Source organism: Parus major, chromosome 13 (assembly GCF_001522545.3).
Source record: "Parus major isolate Abel chromosome 13, Parus_major1.1, whole genome shotgun sequence".
Lineage (NCBI taxonomy): Eukaryota > Metazoa > Chordata > Aves > Passeriformes > Paridae > Parus > Parus major.
Window position 1 is genome coordinate 1,672,304 of NC_031782.1, and position 16,475 is coordinate 1,688,778.

General features: G+C 61.0%; 1 protein-coding gene across 7 annotated transcripts in view; it reads right to left on the minus strand.

Moving 5' to 3' along the window:
* ABLIM3 (actin binding LIM protein family member 3) overlaps positions 1 to 16,475 on the minus strand; it is a 42,690-nt gene that overhangs the window by 5,711 nt on the left and 20,504 nt on the right. For 2 of the 7 annotated variants that reach the window (XM_015642212.1, XM_015642209.1), the window contains exons 2-13: positions 12,639 to 12,779; positions 10,294 to 10,477; positions 10,038 to 10,150; positions 8,096 to 8,222; positions 7,913 to 8,006; positions 4,946 to 5,033; positions 4,426 to 4,484; positions 4,111 to 4,182; positions 3,588 to 3,743; positions 2,630 to 2,659; positions 2,068 to 2,197; positions 1,227 to 1,325 (exon numbers count right to left, since the gene is read on the minus strand). In XM_015642212.1, coding sequence (XP_015497698.1) covers positions 1,227 to 1,325; positions 2,068 to 2,197; positions 2,630 to 2,659; positions 3,588 to 3,743; positions 4,111 to 4,182; positions 4,426 to 4,484; positions 4,946 to 5,033; positions 7,913 to 8,006; positions 8,096 to 8,222; positions 10,038 to 10,150; positions 10,294 to 10,477; positions 12,639 to 12,779 — 1,293 coding nt within the window. The remainder of the gene's footprint in view (positions 1 to 1,226; positions 1,326 to 2,067; positions 2,198 to 2,629; positions 2,660 to 3,587; positions 3,744 to 4,110; positions 4,183 to 4,425; positions 4,485 to 4,945; positions 5,034 to 7,912; positions 8,007 to 8,095; positions 8,223 to 10,037; positions 10,151 to 10,293; positions 10,478 to 12,638; positions 12,780 to 16,475) is intronic. The other 5 variants (XM_015642214.1, XM_015642213.1, XM_015642210.1 and 2 more) reach the window with 4 other exon arrangements.

The following is a 16,475-nucleotide window of genomic DNA, read 5'->3' on the forward strand; positions in this document are numbered from 1 at the left end:
AGGCCGTGACAGGACATGCAGTGAGCGCCCACAGCATGCACGGGGCGATGGGCACAGCCTGCCAGCCGGGCACAGCTGCCAGCCGGGCACAGCTGCCAGCCGGGCACAGCTGCCAGCCGGGCACAGCCGGGCACAGCTGGGCACAGCTGGGCACAGCCTGCCACAGCCTGCCAGCCGGGCACAGCCGGGCACAGCCGGGCACAGCTGGGCACAGCCGGGCACAGCCGGGCACAGCCGGGCACAGCCGGGCACAGCCGGGCTCAGCCTGCCAGCCTGCCAGGCGGGCACCCGGCCCTTCTCGGGCTGCCGGCACCTGCGAGAGCCGCCTGCGAGCTACCTGCGAAGAGCCAAGAGCAGCCAAAGCCTCTTTCCGCAGCAGAGAGAGAAAAGAGCGAGTCGGGAGGGAAAAGCGAGCCGGAGCCTGGCGCTGGAGCAGGCGGAGCAGGGAGGGGGCCATCCATAAACCACCGAGCGGCAGCGGGAGGACAGGGCTGGGATGGGATGGGAGAGGAGCTGGGGGAGCCTCCGGGTGTCCTCAGGGCATCGGCGATGCTCCGGGCGAGGGTGTCCCGCTTTTGGGGGGCACGGGGAGATGCCAAGAGCCGAGTGGACGGTGCGGGGTTGTGACCCCGGCGAGGGGTGATGGGCAGCTCTGCCTGCTTCCCAACCCGCTCTCCCGTCCTGCCCGCTCCGTCCCCGTCCCCGTGGGCTCTGCGTGGCCGGGAGCGGGTGGTGGCCCTTACCTGGTGGCCCCCTGCAATCCCTGCAGAAGGGGAGCAGGCATCTGGCAAGCCCAGAAGACTCTGGGGGGAGGGAGCGGCGGGCCCTAGGGGGGTATAAAATAGTCATCTGTAGCGGATGGGTGCGGAAACGCCTCTGGCACACCCGCTCCGGCTGCTGATCCTGGGGACGGGCTCTCACCAGGGGACTCATCCTCGTGTGGAGAGTGGAGGGAGGGCAGGGAAGAGGAAGAGGAGGAAGAGGGATGTTGCAAGGATCAAGCAGACTCCGGGCGCCTCTGGGAGCTCCGGGTGGTGACAAGGGGGACAAGGAGGAGGGTTCAAGCCGTAGGTCCTGTTTATGGATGGCCTCTACCAGGGGTAGATCCTGCTGCCAGCTGGCTCTAGGCAGGCGGCGGAGCGAGGCATGCGACACAGCGGGGACGGCACATGCGGGCATGCCACGGACACAGCGCTCCCCGGGCAGCGGGGGACTCCGGAGCCTACCTGGGATGTGGAAATGCTTGGGCGCTTGGTATGAGGTTGGAGTGGAGGACCTCACATCTAACTGGCTATAGTAGGGGGAGCTGCGCCCGCTCTCGGTGCCTACGCGGGGCCGAGCAGAAGCAGCCGTGAGTGACCGAGAGAGAGAACAAGAGGCAGAAGAAAATGGGTGTTAAATGCAGCGGTGTTAGAACGGCAGGGGCTGTGTGAGGGGCGGGGGGTGACGGGGACGTGCGCAGGGCTGCGCTCCGGGAGAGGCAGTGATGGAGCGGGGGGAGATTTCCAGCATCTCCGGAGCGGCCGGGATGCGGAGGAACCTCCGGGCAGCCCTGCCGGGACAGCCCAGCGTGCTCAGAGCAGGCGGTGATGAGCCCTTGGCGGTGCAGCGGGGCTCTCAGTGAGCTCAGAGCGTTCCAGTCCTTCCTCCACAGCTCCAGAGCACAGGAGACAGCCCAGGCGCTGCTCCCCTGCCATGGCACTGGCGCTGCTCCCCTGCCATGCTCCGGGGTGTGCTGCATGCCCGTGTGCCAGGAGCTCCCTGCACACCCCTGCCACAGCCACCAGCGCAGCTCAGGGGTCTTCACCAGAGCTGGAGGTCACCTGCCTCCCACCCCGTCCTCCAGGAGCCTCAGCTCGTGCCCGAGTCCCCCTCGGCCTCTGCTTGCTGCTCACAAGAGTTTGGAGAGGCAGAGGATGTGCAGAGCTGGGCACTGTGCCCACCGTGGGCCACCCCAGGCCTCCTGCTGCTTGCCAGGTGAGGAACCACAGAAATCCCAGAGATATTTTTGTGATCTTCTCTCCACTTGAGATCAGCTCAGGCTGGGGTTGCAGCCGAAATCCTCACCTGAGCGGTAGAAATGGTGAGGGGACCTGGGGATGGTGGGGGACATGCCCTGGCGGCTGTAGGTGGGGGAGTCGATGTAGCCAGGGCTGGAGGCTCTTCTCTGCCGCGTGTCAAAGCTCTCGTAGATGTCCTGGGGGCGGGGAAGGCGTGGAGAGAGCGGGGTTAGAGCTGGCAGGAGGTGTCCCTCGGATGGGGGTCCCCTGCCTGGGGCAGCCCGGGAGGTGCTCTGCGTGTGACACTGGCCAGGGGCTGTGTCCCCTGGGGCTGGAGGGGTCCCCGGCCCGCCCTGTCTCCCCCCTGCCAAGGCACAGGTTTGGGACCAGGTGACAGTGTCCACGCAGAGGTTTTGTGCCTGGAGGTCGTCCCCAGTTACTGGTGTCTCCCTCCACGGGGCAGAAGCTGCACCCTGGGGCCATTCCGCTCTCTCTGGGCGCTGAAGGACACACATCCCATCTCCCCACACCCTGGGGCAGCCCGGGGGGACCATCAGCAGAGCCCCTGGCAGAGGGACAGCCTGTGGCAGCAGCAGGTGACAGACCCCCAGTGCCCACAGGGACATTACCTGTGAGTATGGGGAGAGGGTCCCCAGGGACTGGAGGCAGCAGGAGGCAAAGTGAGGAGGAAAAAAGAGACAGAGAGAGAGACAGCACAGGGTTAAGAGGAGCAGTGACAGACTGGGGTCCCACAGCAGCTCGTTCTCAGCAGTGAGGGGCACTGGTGGCACAGCCAGAGCTGAACTGGGGCAGGACACTGGGCAGGGAGCCCCTGGCCAGGAGAGGAACTGGCAGGAGGGATCAGCAGAGCTGTCACCTCTCAGAGATCTCTGTGGAGAGGGGAGGCACAGAGGTCACGCTGCCTGCACCATCCTGGGCGGGCTGTGGGACACCAGGCTTGTGCCAAACCCTGGGGATGGGGATGTAAGAGATGCTGATGCCAAATCCTCTCCCAGCACCGCTTCAGGTGCCCCAGCTGTGTGAGCTGCTCTCCTTCCATGGGCTCCCTGAGCTCAGCCAGCAGCCCCAGCTGGCCAGGCAGGACAGTCCAGAGCCTCAGCATCCCCCCATCACAGCCCTAAAGAAATGCCCTGCCCCAGCCCCTTCCCTGGCTGCAGGGCCAGCACCCAGCAGGGCAGCCCTGCTCCAGAGGTGCTCCAGAGGAGCTCCAGAGGTGCTCCAGAGGTGCTCCAGGGGTGCTCCAGGGGTGCTGTGCTGGCTGGGCTGCAGGACTGTCTGCCAGGAGCCAGGCTCAGGGCTGTGAGGGGTGAATTCCCTGCCCATCACTCCTCTCACACAGCTCTGTCTGTCCCTGCACGTGTCCTGGGCTCACTGGTACCTTTCTGACTCTACAGCAGCAGCACTTTACCTCCATCACAGACCTTCCCCACGCCTCTGGGAGAGGTCCTGCCCCACTCCTGCCTCCCTGCACTATTCCCACTGGCATGAACGAAGCCCCAGACAGTTCTCCCCCAAACTGGGGCCCACTGCTGCACATCCCAGCAGGGGATTTCTGGATTTCAATACCTCCCCATAGCTATATCTCTCCAGCGTCTCATCCGACGTGTATCTGTGATAGGGCTCGTAGGAAATGAGGTCAGGACGCTGCACTTCATAGATGGCTTTTATCTTGGGAAGAGCTGCCAGGTCTTTGTAATTAAGGATCTCATTATCCACTTTGGCCTAGGGAGAGGGAGAGACAGAGACAGAGAGACGGAAAGGAAGAGGAGGAGAGAAGGGAAGGCAGGCTGGAGCGCACAGTGTGGAGCCAGCACGGGGCAGACAGAGCTCTCTGTCACCCCAGCAGCAGGGACAGGTAAGAGGAGAGGCCTGAGAGGCAGCAGTGGGAGGGCAGAGGAGCTGGGAGGGCAGGACTGTGCCCCTCGGAGCGCTCCTGAGCTGTGCCATGGCACTGCTGGCACGGTGCTGCTGGGACAAGGGCACTGGTCCATTCCAGCCCCAAATTCTGGGCTTGTCCCACTGAAGAGCAGCACTGGAAGCTGCTGTCACCTTCCCTGGGGCCCTGGGCGAGGGGCAGGGCTGGACTTACGCAGATGACACGGTTTGGGGAGCCGATGCTGGAGCCAGGGGGGGAGATGGAGGTTTCTGACGTTCTTCTGTGCTGTGGAGGAACAAAGGGGGAGGGCAGGTGAGAGCACGGCAAGGAGGGACCCCTGAGCAGGCAAACTCTTGGTTTGGGGGCTGAATTTCACTTCCACAGCCTCAGCCACGGCCACCCATCATCCTCTGGACAGCCTCAGGAAGCCACTCCAGGTGTGGGCAGTGCCAAAGCAGTTCAGGGACTGGAGGACAATGGAAGGTGGGAGGTGCCACCTCTCAGGACGCCCCTCACCCTGCTGCCTACCTTCAGCTTCTTCTCTGCTCTGGCTGCCTGCTTGCAGATGGGGTGCCACACTTCAGAGCCTGCAAGGCAGCAAAGGGACAACGTTTCAGCCCCATACACGGGCTGAAACCCCCCTGCCATGTCCCTGCCACCTCCAGCAGTGCCAGGGGAACTGCAGGGCAGTGGGGACTGGGTGACCCTGAGAAGGGATGGAACAGCTCCAGAGCATCGAGGGCAGGGGCCAAACCTCAGCTGGGACAGCAAACTCGGGATTTGGGGCGGCCCAACCAGCTCCTGCTGGTTAAACTGGGGTGACACTTGGGGCACCACAACAGCTCCATCCTTTGGGCTGCAGTGAGCAGAGCTTGGCCCAGGTGTGCAGGGAGACAAGAAGTTCCCAGCTGCGAGGCAGGGAAGGTTCCATGGAGACTTTTGCACACAGGGCTCGGAGAGCAGCGCAGAGCGGGACCTCTGGCACTGCTGCACACACAGAGCCACAAGGACCCAACCCCAAACTCCCCCCAGCTGGTCCCAGCCCTACCTGTCAGGTACATCTCCTCTCCCTCTGTGAACATCTGGTGGCAGCGCACACATCTGGCACAGGTGGGGTGGTAGTGCTTCCCTCCTGCCTGCACGGGCGAGCGGAGAGGAGCCCCTGAGCACGGCAGGACAGGGTCACCTGTCCCCATCCCTGAGGGACCCTGCCAGCCCTCGCTGCTGCAGACAGGTGAACAAACTCTCTGGGGTGGCCTTGGGAACCTCCACATCCCATGGAGAAAAGCAGAGAGTGCTTCATCCCTGTTTGCAACCGGCTACGAGTCGGAGCAGGAACCTTCTGCTGTCCTTGAAACACCCGGCACCAAGCAGAGCCAGGAGGTCCCAAAGCCCTGGGAATGGTGTCCCTACAAAGCTGACACTCTGGGAATGGCCAGCATCCTCTCCAGGCTCTTTCCCCACAGATTTGAAGAGAAACAGCAAATTTGATGTCACAGCAGGGAAGCAGCAAAGGGAGAAGGACCCCAAAGACCTCCCTGTCCATCACTGCCAGTTCCTCTCCCTAAAGGAACTTTCCTCCTTCTCTGCTCCAGTTTCAGTGCTCTGCCCCAGCTGAGAGGAAGCTGGGCTGCTCTTTTGGCTCTTTTGACAGGGCTAACAGCCGAAATTGGGAGTTCCAAGTGTCTGTCAGCATTTCAGGTGTGGGCTGGGAGCCGGGAGCCAGCTCAGGGCAGGAGGAATCTGAGATGTCACAGCTCAACCCTAAAGAACTTTTTGCTCCTGTAATAAACTGAGAGAAGGAGAATAACTGAAGGTGGCAGAGGGAAGATGAGGCTTTTGCTTATGAAGAAGAGGGTTGTGATAGAGGGGCTGGGAACGGGAGGATCAATGGGAAATTTGCAGCAGGGGTAACAGAACCTGCCCGTGGGCTGCCCATAAAATCAGCCTGGAATTCAGTGTCTGTGGGGTGCAGATGGCAGTCAGTCCCTCCAGTTTATGCCAAAATGAGTGGAAGGTTTTAGGACAGGCAGGAGGATGAGTTTGGAGAGTTTGGACCATTCTTCCTTTCCTTACAGTGCAGGGAGGGACATCCTGTGCCAACACAAACCGTTCCATGTGGAGGGAGGCTGGCTGCTCCCCCAGGAATGTCCCAGCCCATTCCCAACCTTCATTTCATCACACACCTTCTCCAAAAGCCACCCAATATCTCAACACCCAGAACTCCTCCAAACCATGCACAAGCCTTGTTCCTTTTATTCTGGTTGTTATTCCAGCTGGTACAAGGCTGGTGGAGCTGGGAGGGAAGGGACCTGCTCCTTATCACTTGGGTCCCTTAAAGACTCATTAATCATCCAAGCCTGGCTGGGCAGCTTGGAGCAGTTGGGAATGCCTGGAGGCTGCCAGGAGAGCACCAGGAGGCTCCTGAATGCCTAAAATTATTTAAAGGCGCCCTTTCTGTTTCACACTTGGACAAAGAGGACAATTAAAGCCCCTGGATTCACAGATGGTTCAGCACTGGGAGCAGGCACATCCCAGGGAGGGTGAGCAGCTCAGGCTTCCATCCCTGGAGGTGTCCCAGGCCAGGCTGGATGGGGCTTGGAGCAACCAGGGACAGTGGAAGGTGAGCTGGAATGAGATGATCTTTCAGGTCTTTTCCAACCCAACCCATTCCATGATTTCACAGCAGGAATCCCAGGTCCCCTCTGCCTCCTCTCCTGCCCCTCTGACACCGGGTAACAGCACCCTGCTCACACCCAGGGGTGCCTGGGGATGTTCTGTCCTGGCACAGGGCTCCTGGGGGCTGGCACTGCCCAGGGCAGCAGGGATTTGATGTCAGGGCTTTGTCCTGCTCTGTTCAGATTTGCTGACCCGCTGAGCTCGTGCTGGGCAGCCGGCCTGGGGCAGCTGCTGCAGTGCTGAGCTCATGATCCCAGCAGGGCTGGGGCTGCTGCTGCAACCTGGAGTCAGCAGAAAGCCTTCCCAGGCACACACAGCCCCCCCAGGCTGGGCAGAGGTGCTGGGAGGCTTCTGGAAATTTGTTCCAGCTTCAGGAGAGGTTCCTTGGGCAGGCTGGAGCGCCCAGGGAGGGTGAGCCCTTCTTGGGGACTGTGAATGAAACAGGCTGGAAACATCCTGGGACAACTCTCAGCAGGCTGGAGACTCACACAGCCACTGCCACCCCAGCCCACAGCACCTGCAGAGCCCTGGTACCTCTGGTTTTTCCTGTCCCTGCAACCTGGGGCTGGCAGAGGTGTGGGAGCCCTTTCCTCCTGCTCAGCCACGTGGAAAGGGAAATCTCAGGAGTGACAGAGCACAATTCCAGCACTGCTGCCTCTCTGTGCCATCACAGGCTCTAAAAATCACACCAGGCTTCCTTCTCTGTGCCTCCTGAGCCTTTAAATTACCCTTAGACTGGAAAGCATGAGAGGACACATCACTTCCAGATGGGAAGGACCCTTCTGATGGACCCCTCTGTCCTTCCCCAAAACCATCCTTCCCCAAAACCATCCTTTCCCAGCTGTGCAGCCCCACCACTGCCCAAAACACGTCCCAAAACAACCTGCATACGCAGTGGGATCCCTGGGGAATCCCTGCATCCCTCCCTAGCTCTGCCACAGCAGCTCCTGTGCCCAGCAAACCTCCCCCAGCGAAGGGGACCCCCTGCTCCGGTGCCAGGGGGTGTTCCAGGGGGAGCAGAGCCCAGGGAAGGCTGCTGCAGCCCCTCGGGATGCGTTTCCAAGGCAACAGGCAGGCTGCCGGCACAGGGATGTGTGTGGGGACACCCAGAGCCGGGCACGGCAGCAGCTGCTTGGGGCTGATGTTCCCACACCTCCAGACCGCTGTGACTCTGGTTGGTTCCCGAGCTCCAGTATCCAAGGTCCGGCGGTGTTTCCCCCTCTCCCACCCTCTCCAGAAGGCGGTCAGGCTGTGACAGAGCTGCTGCAGGACGAGCCACGGCCCCCAGAGATGGAAGGTGGCACCTCCCCAGGGCACGTCCCTGTCACGGACTCACCTCCAGCACACGGCCACTGATGTAGCGGTCACAGGTCTCGCACTTGATGCCGAACTGGGCGTGGTAGTCGGACTCGCAGTACGGGATGCCATCCCTTGGGAGAGGGACAGAGGGGGTGAGTGGCAGGAGAGCCCCTCGCCACCCGCCCGGCCCCGGGGCCAGCCCGGGAGTGCCGGCACTCACTTGCTGATGTACTCGCCGGTCAGGATGATCCCGCACGTTTGGCACTTGAAGCAGCTGACGTGCCACTGCTTCTCCAGGGCCAGCAGCGACTGGCCCTGCTTGATCTCCTCCTTGCAGCCGGCGCAGTCTGGGGGGACAGGAGGGGACGTGGGGCACGGCAGGGACAGCCACAGCTGCTGTGTCACCCGGCACTCCCCTCGCACCCAGAGGAAAACCCTGCCCCGGAGGACTTTTCCAGGGATGATGCTGACACAAACACCCTGCTCCCGAGGCAGCCTCGTGGGGATCGTTTCATGATGGGAATCTGTCACCTCTGCTTGTCCCCAGCACAGGAGGAAAGCTGGGACCCCTGAAGTGACCTAGGGGTGAGCCAGGCCAGTTGGACACCAGGAAAAATTCTTATCTCAAAGAATGATTGGGCACTGGAATCTGCCCAGGGAGGTGGTGGAGTCACCGTCCCTGGATGCGTTTAACGAAGCCTGGACATGGTTTAGTTGACGAGGAGGTGTCGGGTCACGGGTTGGACACGATGATCTCAAAGGTCTTTTCCAGGCTGGTTCATTCTGCGATGCTGTGATGGGCTGTGGGAGGGCCACGCTGGCCTGGCAGGTGCCCAAGGGTGGGAAGTGTCCGGCAGAGGAAGGGCTGTGCTGTCCGGCAGCCGCGTCCGGCCCCGCTGCGCTATTTCCCCTTCCTCCCCTGCTCCCCCGGCTCCAGCACGGCTGCGAGCAGGAAGCACACGGGCCTCGGACCCCTGACCTTGACTCCTCCTTGTCCTCTCCTCCCCTGGGCAGCAGGTCTGCCTGGAGAGGGGCTTCTTTAACCCCCTCCCTGCCGCGGGGGAAGCAGGGGCAGACAGCCCATCCCAAATCCCCACCTAAAGGGGGGAGGATTTCTGAGCCCTGCAAAAAAAGCTGGATCCGCTCCCTCCTTCAGGTCCTGCTGGTTTGGGGTTGTTTGCAGGGCTGGGGCTGCAGGGCATCCTCTTCCTAGGGATGCTTTCCCTATGGAATGCGGCAGCAGCGCGCACAGCTCCCCTGTCACCCTGCTGGTGACAGTGCCAGGGCCACCGGGGCGGTGAGGGACGCGTGCGGTGGGGCAGGCTCATTCTCATTCTCATTCTCATTTTCATTCTCATTCTCATTTTCATTCTCATTCTCATTCTGCCTGCAGCTGCCATGAATAAGGCATGGTGTCCTCAGGTAACCCCGCTCCAGGGCCAGAGGAGCGCCGGGAAGGGATGGGGAGGGAGAGGAAGGTGGGAGGGAGGCAGAGCTTGGCTCTGGGCAGCTCCAGGAGCCCATGCAGGAAGATGGGGGAATTCCTGTCCTTGGGCTCAGTCCAACCCTGACACCATCGAGGGCTGAGGGGGGGCTCACAGGGGGTTCATCAGCACCAACCCTGCCACCAGCAGTGTCCCCATGGTGAGTGGGTGACAAGGACCACGGTGACACCCAGGACTCTGCGTCAGGCACTGACCTCCATGGCAGGAAGGGACGGTCCTCCCAACCTGGGCTCAAAAGCAAGGCCAAACCCACCCAAAAGAGCTTGTCCATCACTCCAGCTGACTTTGAGGGGGCTCCCAGGGCAGGGGGATTAGCAGAAAACAGCTTTTCAGTGCTGTGACTGTCCCAGGAGTATCCCCAGGGCAGCCACTGGACACAAGGCAACTGACTGCGAGCAAAGTCAGCCCAGAACCTGCCCATGAGCTCAGACAGCGCCTGCCAGGGTGGTGGCACCTGCCCAGGTCACAGACAGGCCAGGGGAGTTTCCAGAAGCAGCAATGGTGAGCTGCAGTCCTGGCTGGAGCCTCAGGACTGCCCTGTCCCTCCTCCCAAACCTCCGTGGCTCCGCAGGGCTGCTCAGTGCCCCAAAGCCTGTCCTGCCACCCTCTCCAGGGTCCCTCTCTTTGTACCCAGCACAGCACGGCACTCAAACTTACGGCTGGGCCCGTGGATCTTGATGGGCTTGGTGCTGAGGAGGGAGTGGGAGCAGTTTTGGCAGACGCAGTCCTTGCCGCTGAACGTCACCTTGTCTCCGATGGGGAACGGCTTCCTGCGGCCAAGGAGAGGTGGGGAGGGGTCAGCTGCTCATCCCCCTCCACACAGTGCCCTCCTCCTCTCCCGGGGCCAGCAGGGAGCTCCAGGAAGAGGCATCTCCAAGGGGGACACCGACCCTTGGTGGCAGCTTCCACTCACCTGCAGGTGCTGCAGACGAAGCACTTGGGGTGGTAGGTCCTGCCCAGGGCAGAGATGACCTCTCCGGTGATGAAGTCCCCGCAGCTGTCACAGCGGGTCCCGTAGAGCTGCTGGTAGTCGTGGGTGCAGATGTACTCCTGGTTCTTGAAGAAGAAGCCCGACTGGGCCAGGTCGCAGCCGCACACTGGGGAGAAGGACATGCGGCCATCGCGGCAGGTCCGGGATGCCTGAGCCAGCTCTGCCGCCTCTCCAGCTTCCTGCAGGAATCTCCGAGGGTTTCCCGTGCCAGCCGAGCTCCGGGGCCTCCCCCGGCACCACAAGATGTCAGTGTTGGGCTGTGGGATGGGGCGGCTCCCGCAGGGAATCCCATTGCCGGGAGGGAACCCCTGCACTGCAGCGCTCCTGCAGCACGCACCGACAGCTCGGGCATCCCCCCTGGAGCTGCTGCACCTGCCCGGGGCTCAGCCCCTCCGCTTGGCACCCCGCTGGTGTCAGGAAGATGAGGACAGGGGTGGAAAAGAGCTGGGAGCGCCCTAGGGACAGCTGGGGAGAGATCTCATCCCTGCCCTGGGACACGGCTGCCTCTGATGGTCTCCACGCCCCGGACACGGAGCCGTGCCCTGACGGGAGCAGCTCCCGGGAACACTGGGCTTGGAGCTCTCCCTGCTTGTTTTTCCAGAGGTGTCCAGCCCAGCCTCACGCCCTTCCCTGCTGTGGGAAGTGTGGGTGGTGCACAGCCCATCACAGTAATCCAGGCAGACGTGGCCAGCCCTGGCCTCAGCATCATCTCCCTCCCTCCCACGGCTTCTCCAGCCAGAGGGACCTGGAGAGAGGCAGATCCTGGCCGTGGATGCTCCTGTGGGACCCCCTGCCCTGTGAGGTGACAGCGTGCAGAGGGGATACAGAGTGACCTGCTGCCACAGCCCACCGTGGTCTCTGCTTTGTCCTTCAGCCCCCTCTGTGCTGTCCCTGCAGCTGTGGCCAGCCCCAGTGACAGGGGACAGCTGTGCCTGCTGCTGCAGGGCCCTTGGGGGCAGAGATGCAGCTCCTGTCCCGTGAGCATCCCTTGGCCGAGCTGGGGGTACCCAGCAGGGGCAGTTTGGGTCTCCCAAACATCCTGGGACCAGGGCCAGGCCAGCAGCTCGGGGACAGCATCAGGAAGCAAATCCAAGATCAAATGAGGCTGCTGTGTGCCCTGTGCTGTGGGAACAGCACATCCCATGGCTTCACTCCTGTGCCAGCTCCTGGGGACACATCAGGGACAGGCAGTGGGGCTGGAGCCAGCCAGAGGTGGCAGGAGGTGAGAGCTGCGAGGGAAGGTGAGACAGGAGGATTTCCTCTCATTATTTATTCCCTTTCACTTGGAAATCGGGCAGTGAGCGCTGCCAGGCTCTCCCTGCTGGCTCCCGGGCCCTTTGAAGCTGGCGGCTGTCTGAGCTCTTTGTCTGCACGCTCGGCTCCTGCTGGATCCTCCACCGAGCTGGGAAAGGGCAGGAGGCTCAGCACGGGGCCCTGCAGGTGCAGCTCAGCCCCGAGGGCATCCCGGGACAGATCCCCCTTCCCAAAATCCTGGGGCTGCCCACCCCACAGGGGACAGGGCTGCAGCAGGGTGGGGACAGCCCGGGAAGTGTCACCTCCAGCCAAACCCTCTGTTCCCTGGCAAGGAGCAAAGTGTGACCAGGGGCTGGGGATTATGCTTAGCAAGGGGAGCTTGGAAGAGCAGAGGCCTTTAAAAAGCCCTGGAATGGGGAATTTTACAGCCTGCAGAATCTGGTTGAGAGCAGCTGCTCCAATAAAGAAGCTGAGGAGCCCTTCAGCAGCAGCAGCTCTGCACCATGAGCTTTACAGCCCTGCAGCCCTGCTCTGGTGCTCCAGGAACATCCAAACAACCTCTCTGCTCCACTCCTGCCAGCCCTGGGGGCCACCAAGTCCCAACTGCATCCCATGGGCAGGTGGCAGGGATGTGTCACCCAGCCCCAGCTTCAGCAAGAGCTGCTCTGGGCATGTCCCCATCTCTCTGCTCTCAGCCAGGCTGGCAGTGCCTCGTCCTCCTTCTCCTCCCCCTGTTTTGGGAGCACCTGGAGGACACAGTGACCCCCCCCAGACACAGATGGGCACGTTTGGGACCTGCAGGCTGCTCCAGGGTAGTGACACTGGACACCCCTTCACTGGCTCTGGCATCACTCAGGGGCTCTGCCCTGAGCCCCACCACATCCCCCTGCAGCTGCCACCCCAGCAGTGTGACCACAGCTCACAGGGCCAGCTAGGTTTGTCCCCAGCCTTTTGCTTTGCCCCCAGGGCTGTGGGACAGCCAACCACCAGCTTTTTGGGGATCCTTATCCTACCTTGGCAGGTGAAGCAGCGGATGTGGAAGTGGTTGCTCTGCACACGCACGACCTCGCCCTTGCAGGTGTCCCCGCAGCGATAGCACTGGATGGCAGAGGAGCTGCTCCCAGGGGTGTAGGGGTTTTGCTGATAGGGAACTGCTGGCAGAAAGGAGGGAGAGCAAAAGGAGAGAGGGGAAGGGTCTGTTAGGATTTGGTATCACTGCACTGAGCTCAGTCTGGTGGCTGTGGTGGCCATGGACATCAGGCCAGCACTAAGGGCAAGGGACAGCACCTGAGGCTCTGAGATGGGAGCCCAGCCCTCTCTGGATCTGGGATTTCCCTGCCCCACAAAAGAGGCTCACGGGTCTGCAGTCCCAAACTCTGCACAGGTCAGCCTGTCCCTGCATGGACAAGCAGGTGACAGTATCATCCCAGAGCTGCCCAGATGCTCTCCTGTCCCAAACATGGGACACTGCAAGGAGCAGTGCTGTGCTCAGCCCTGGGGGCTGCTCACCCTCTCCCACACAGCCCAGCAAGCTCTGGCTTGGCAGCAGCACGGGAAGGAACTGCTGTTTTTTTGGAGCTTCCACTTGTTTGCTTAGGAGCTGGAGGAAGAAGTCATTTGTCAAGGAGCTTTCAAACATCACAGCAATGGAGCACTTGGCCCTGCTGGGACTGTCACCTCCTCAGCAAGGAGTGGCAGCCCAGTCCCACGGCTCCTTCCAGAGCGTGGAGCCTCTGGAAGGAGCTGGGAGCTGCAGGGGAGGGCAAAAAGAGCTGGATTTCTCCTGCTGGGGTTCACCTCCATTCCTCACCCCCTCTGGGAGCATCACCCAGGGTAAAGCCCTCCTGCTCCCTGTGAATCCCTCCGCTGTCTCAAGGCAATTCCCAAACATGAGGAGAGAACAGAGCAGCTCCTGCTTTCCCTGCCCCACCTGGGAGTGCCTGGGCTGTGCAGGAGCTCCAGCCAGGGTGACAGCATGCCACCACTGCAGGATTTATTTGCTGTAAGATTTCTGAAAGGGAGTCACAATCTGGGCAGCTCGAGCAGCAAAAAGGAGGATTTCAGTGGGCCAGAGCTTTTCTGACCCGGTGCTGAACTGCATTCCCAGGAACAAGAGAAGCAGCTGATTGAAAGGCAGCCTGTGAAGTCCCTCCAGAGCAGGGAAGAAGGGGCACAGGACAGAAGAGATCACTCATCAGAGGCTCCTCGCTCACCGAGGGGCAGATCAAGTGACAGGGAACAGAAACAGCCCATTATCAGCTTCAAAAGCCAAGCAGGAGAAGTCAAAATGACATTGAGACTGTGTCACAGTAAAATCCCATTCCCTGTGCCAAGTGCCCAGAGACACAGTGCTGCTTCCCTCCGGGAAATGGGCTGAACCTCCTGGAGCCGCTGGGAATGGGCTGCGAGGGAAGCTCTGAGTGCAGAGCTCAGACTCCAGCCTTGACTTCCAAGAACTTCCAAGAGCTGCTGGGACTTCCCCTCCCCGCAAGCCAAGAGCTCTCAAAGGTACCTGAGGCACTAAGGGATGCCAAGTGCCAGCAGAGGAGTGACAAAACGGGAGTCAGGCCTGGAGCTAGCCCAGCAGAGACTAATTAGTCTCGACCTAAATTCCTCTGAGGCCCCAAACAAAACGAAGGGAACCCCCACCCAAGGGACACCGGCCCTGGGAGCAGGAGTCCAGCACCTCCTGTGATGGTTACTGGTGGTGATGGGTGCCCAGGAGCTCTGCAGCTGCCTGAGGGGACCAAGAGGATTTCCTAAGGCTGGAATAAATCAGGGATCTTCTCTGCAGGGGTCTCCAGCAGAGCAAGAGTTACAGAGCTGAAACTTCCTCCCACGCACCCACTGCTCACACCCTGGCCCTGAATGAAGCCAAGCCCTGGGACACAGCCATGGAAATCCACAGAGCTGGGAGAGGAAAGCAGGACAGAGGCAAGGGGGAAAGCCAGGGATTCACCCACACTTAAACATTCACAATAAAGAAAGGGGGAGGACAAAAATAATAATAATCTATGTCGGAACACGCAGGCATCACTTAGTGCAGGCTCCTGGTCTCCAGGGAAAACTTCCTGGTGTCCATAGCAACACATCACCAAGCCCTTGCCTTGGTCTGATGGGAGGAAGGCAGAGGAAAAAGAGCTGAGGATGGGAAAGACGCTTTTAGCTGTGCTCCAGCACGGGCAGAGCTGGATCTGAGGCAGTCACTGCTGGCTCAGGGCAGCCTCACCCTCCCTCTGTGTTCAGCGCTACCCAAAGCTCCCTGATTTGTGCTTAACCTCCAGGCCGGGCTGGAATTTTGGCCGGGAACATTGCTGCATTGTGTGTCTGTGTTCCAGGCAGCAGCTGCCCGCCTGGTGGCCCCGTGCAGGAAGTATTACACATCCCACAGCCCCGAGCACAGGGCCAGCTGAGCGGGGCAAAGCTCATTACACCCAAATAATCCACTAATAATGTAAGTAGCATTAGTGGCCTCGCAGGCTGGGCTGCAGCAGGCGTGGAGAGGGGGTGGGAGCTGCCCAAGGAATGCCATAATCTGCCCCCAGCTTGCTCCTGTTTCGCTCAGAGCTGGTTTGGGCCAACAATTCATGTGTTTGTGCTCCACTCTCAGTGCAAAACGTACCCAGGGCCAGGCTCCTGTGGGGCTGTGCCCGTGTCCTGGTGGGTCCCTGGTGGGCTGTGGGTGCAGGCAGGCAGGGAACTGCCATGGGGCTGCGTGGGCACTCGACAGATTTCCCACTGATCCGGATTAAGGTGGCACCTCCGGTCAGGGATTGCTGCCCCAGGGTCAGGCAGCGGTGGCTGTGCACAGCCGGAGTGTGACCTGGCCAGGGGGACGGTCCCCAAACACCCCCAAACAGCCCCCAGGGCTGTGCAGAGCAGCTCTGTCCTCCAGGAGGGTGCAAGGACCCTGCCCAAGGGCTGCTCCAAGCCCACAATCTGCAATTCCCCCTGTGCATCCTTGGGCAATCCCCCTCCTTCGGTTTGGGAGGGTCAGTGACCTTGTTTGCTTTCCTGTGCTCTTCCTGCACGGCCCTTCAACAGACAGCAGCAGGGTGGGGAAATCTGAACCTCTGCAATACTTCAGGAGTGGAAGGATAACAGGGGATGATTTCCATCTGCCTTGGAGGGCTTGCTGCTCACCACCAACACAAATAACAGGGCACAACCCCCATGGGGGCCCAGAACAAGCTCCAGCAGCAGCTTGGCTTCCAGGCAGCCCCAGACCCCACAGCCCCACATACCCGAGCAACAGCAAACCAGGAACAGCTTTCCATAAGCACCCAGAGGCATTTTTAAAGATCCATCCTTCCTTCCTTCCTGGGACCAGAGCAGGTGATGCCCTTTTCCCACCCATTTCCCCCTCCCAGCCCATTGGCCCTCCAGGAAGGTCTGTCAGGGAGAAGCTGCTCCAGGTGGGGTTTGGATCATTATCCACGTTTGTGACACAGCATCTCCACAGGAAGATGGGCATGCCTGGCTTAATTAACTGCCAGTAATTAATATTTACACAATGCTGGGAGAGCCACAGGTGAAGGGGACTGTGGAAAAGCGAAGCCTTCACTCTGAAATGAATAAGGAGAGGCAGTGCCACCGTGGGAAATTGAGTTTGGGGAGTGCCAGGGGTGATGCAGGGACTGACAGCTGGCACCTACAGCAAAGGGGTGCCAGCATGGGATCCAGTCCCTGGAATGTGTAGGGAGATGTGGGTGCCACCATGGGATGGATCCAGCCCCTGGAATGCTGGATGTCAGGTGGATGCTGGGGGAGCAGTGCAGATGATGCTGGCAGGAATCTTCACACCTCCATGGGGCTGAACTCCCTTCCCACCGCTTCCCACCGCTTCCCAC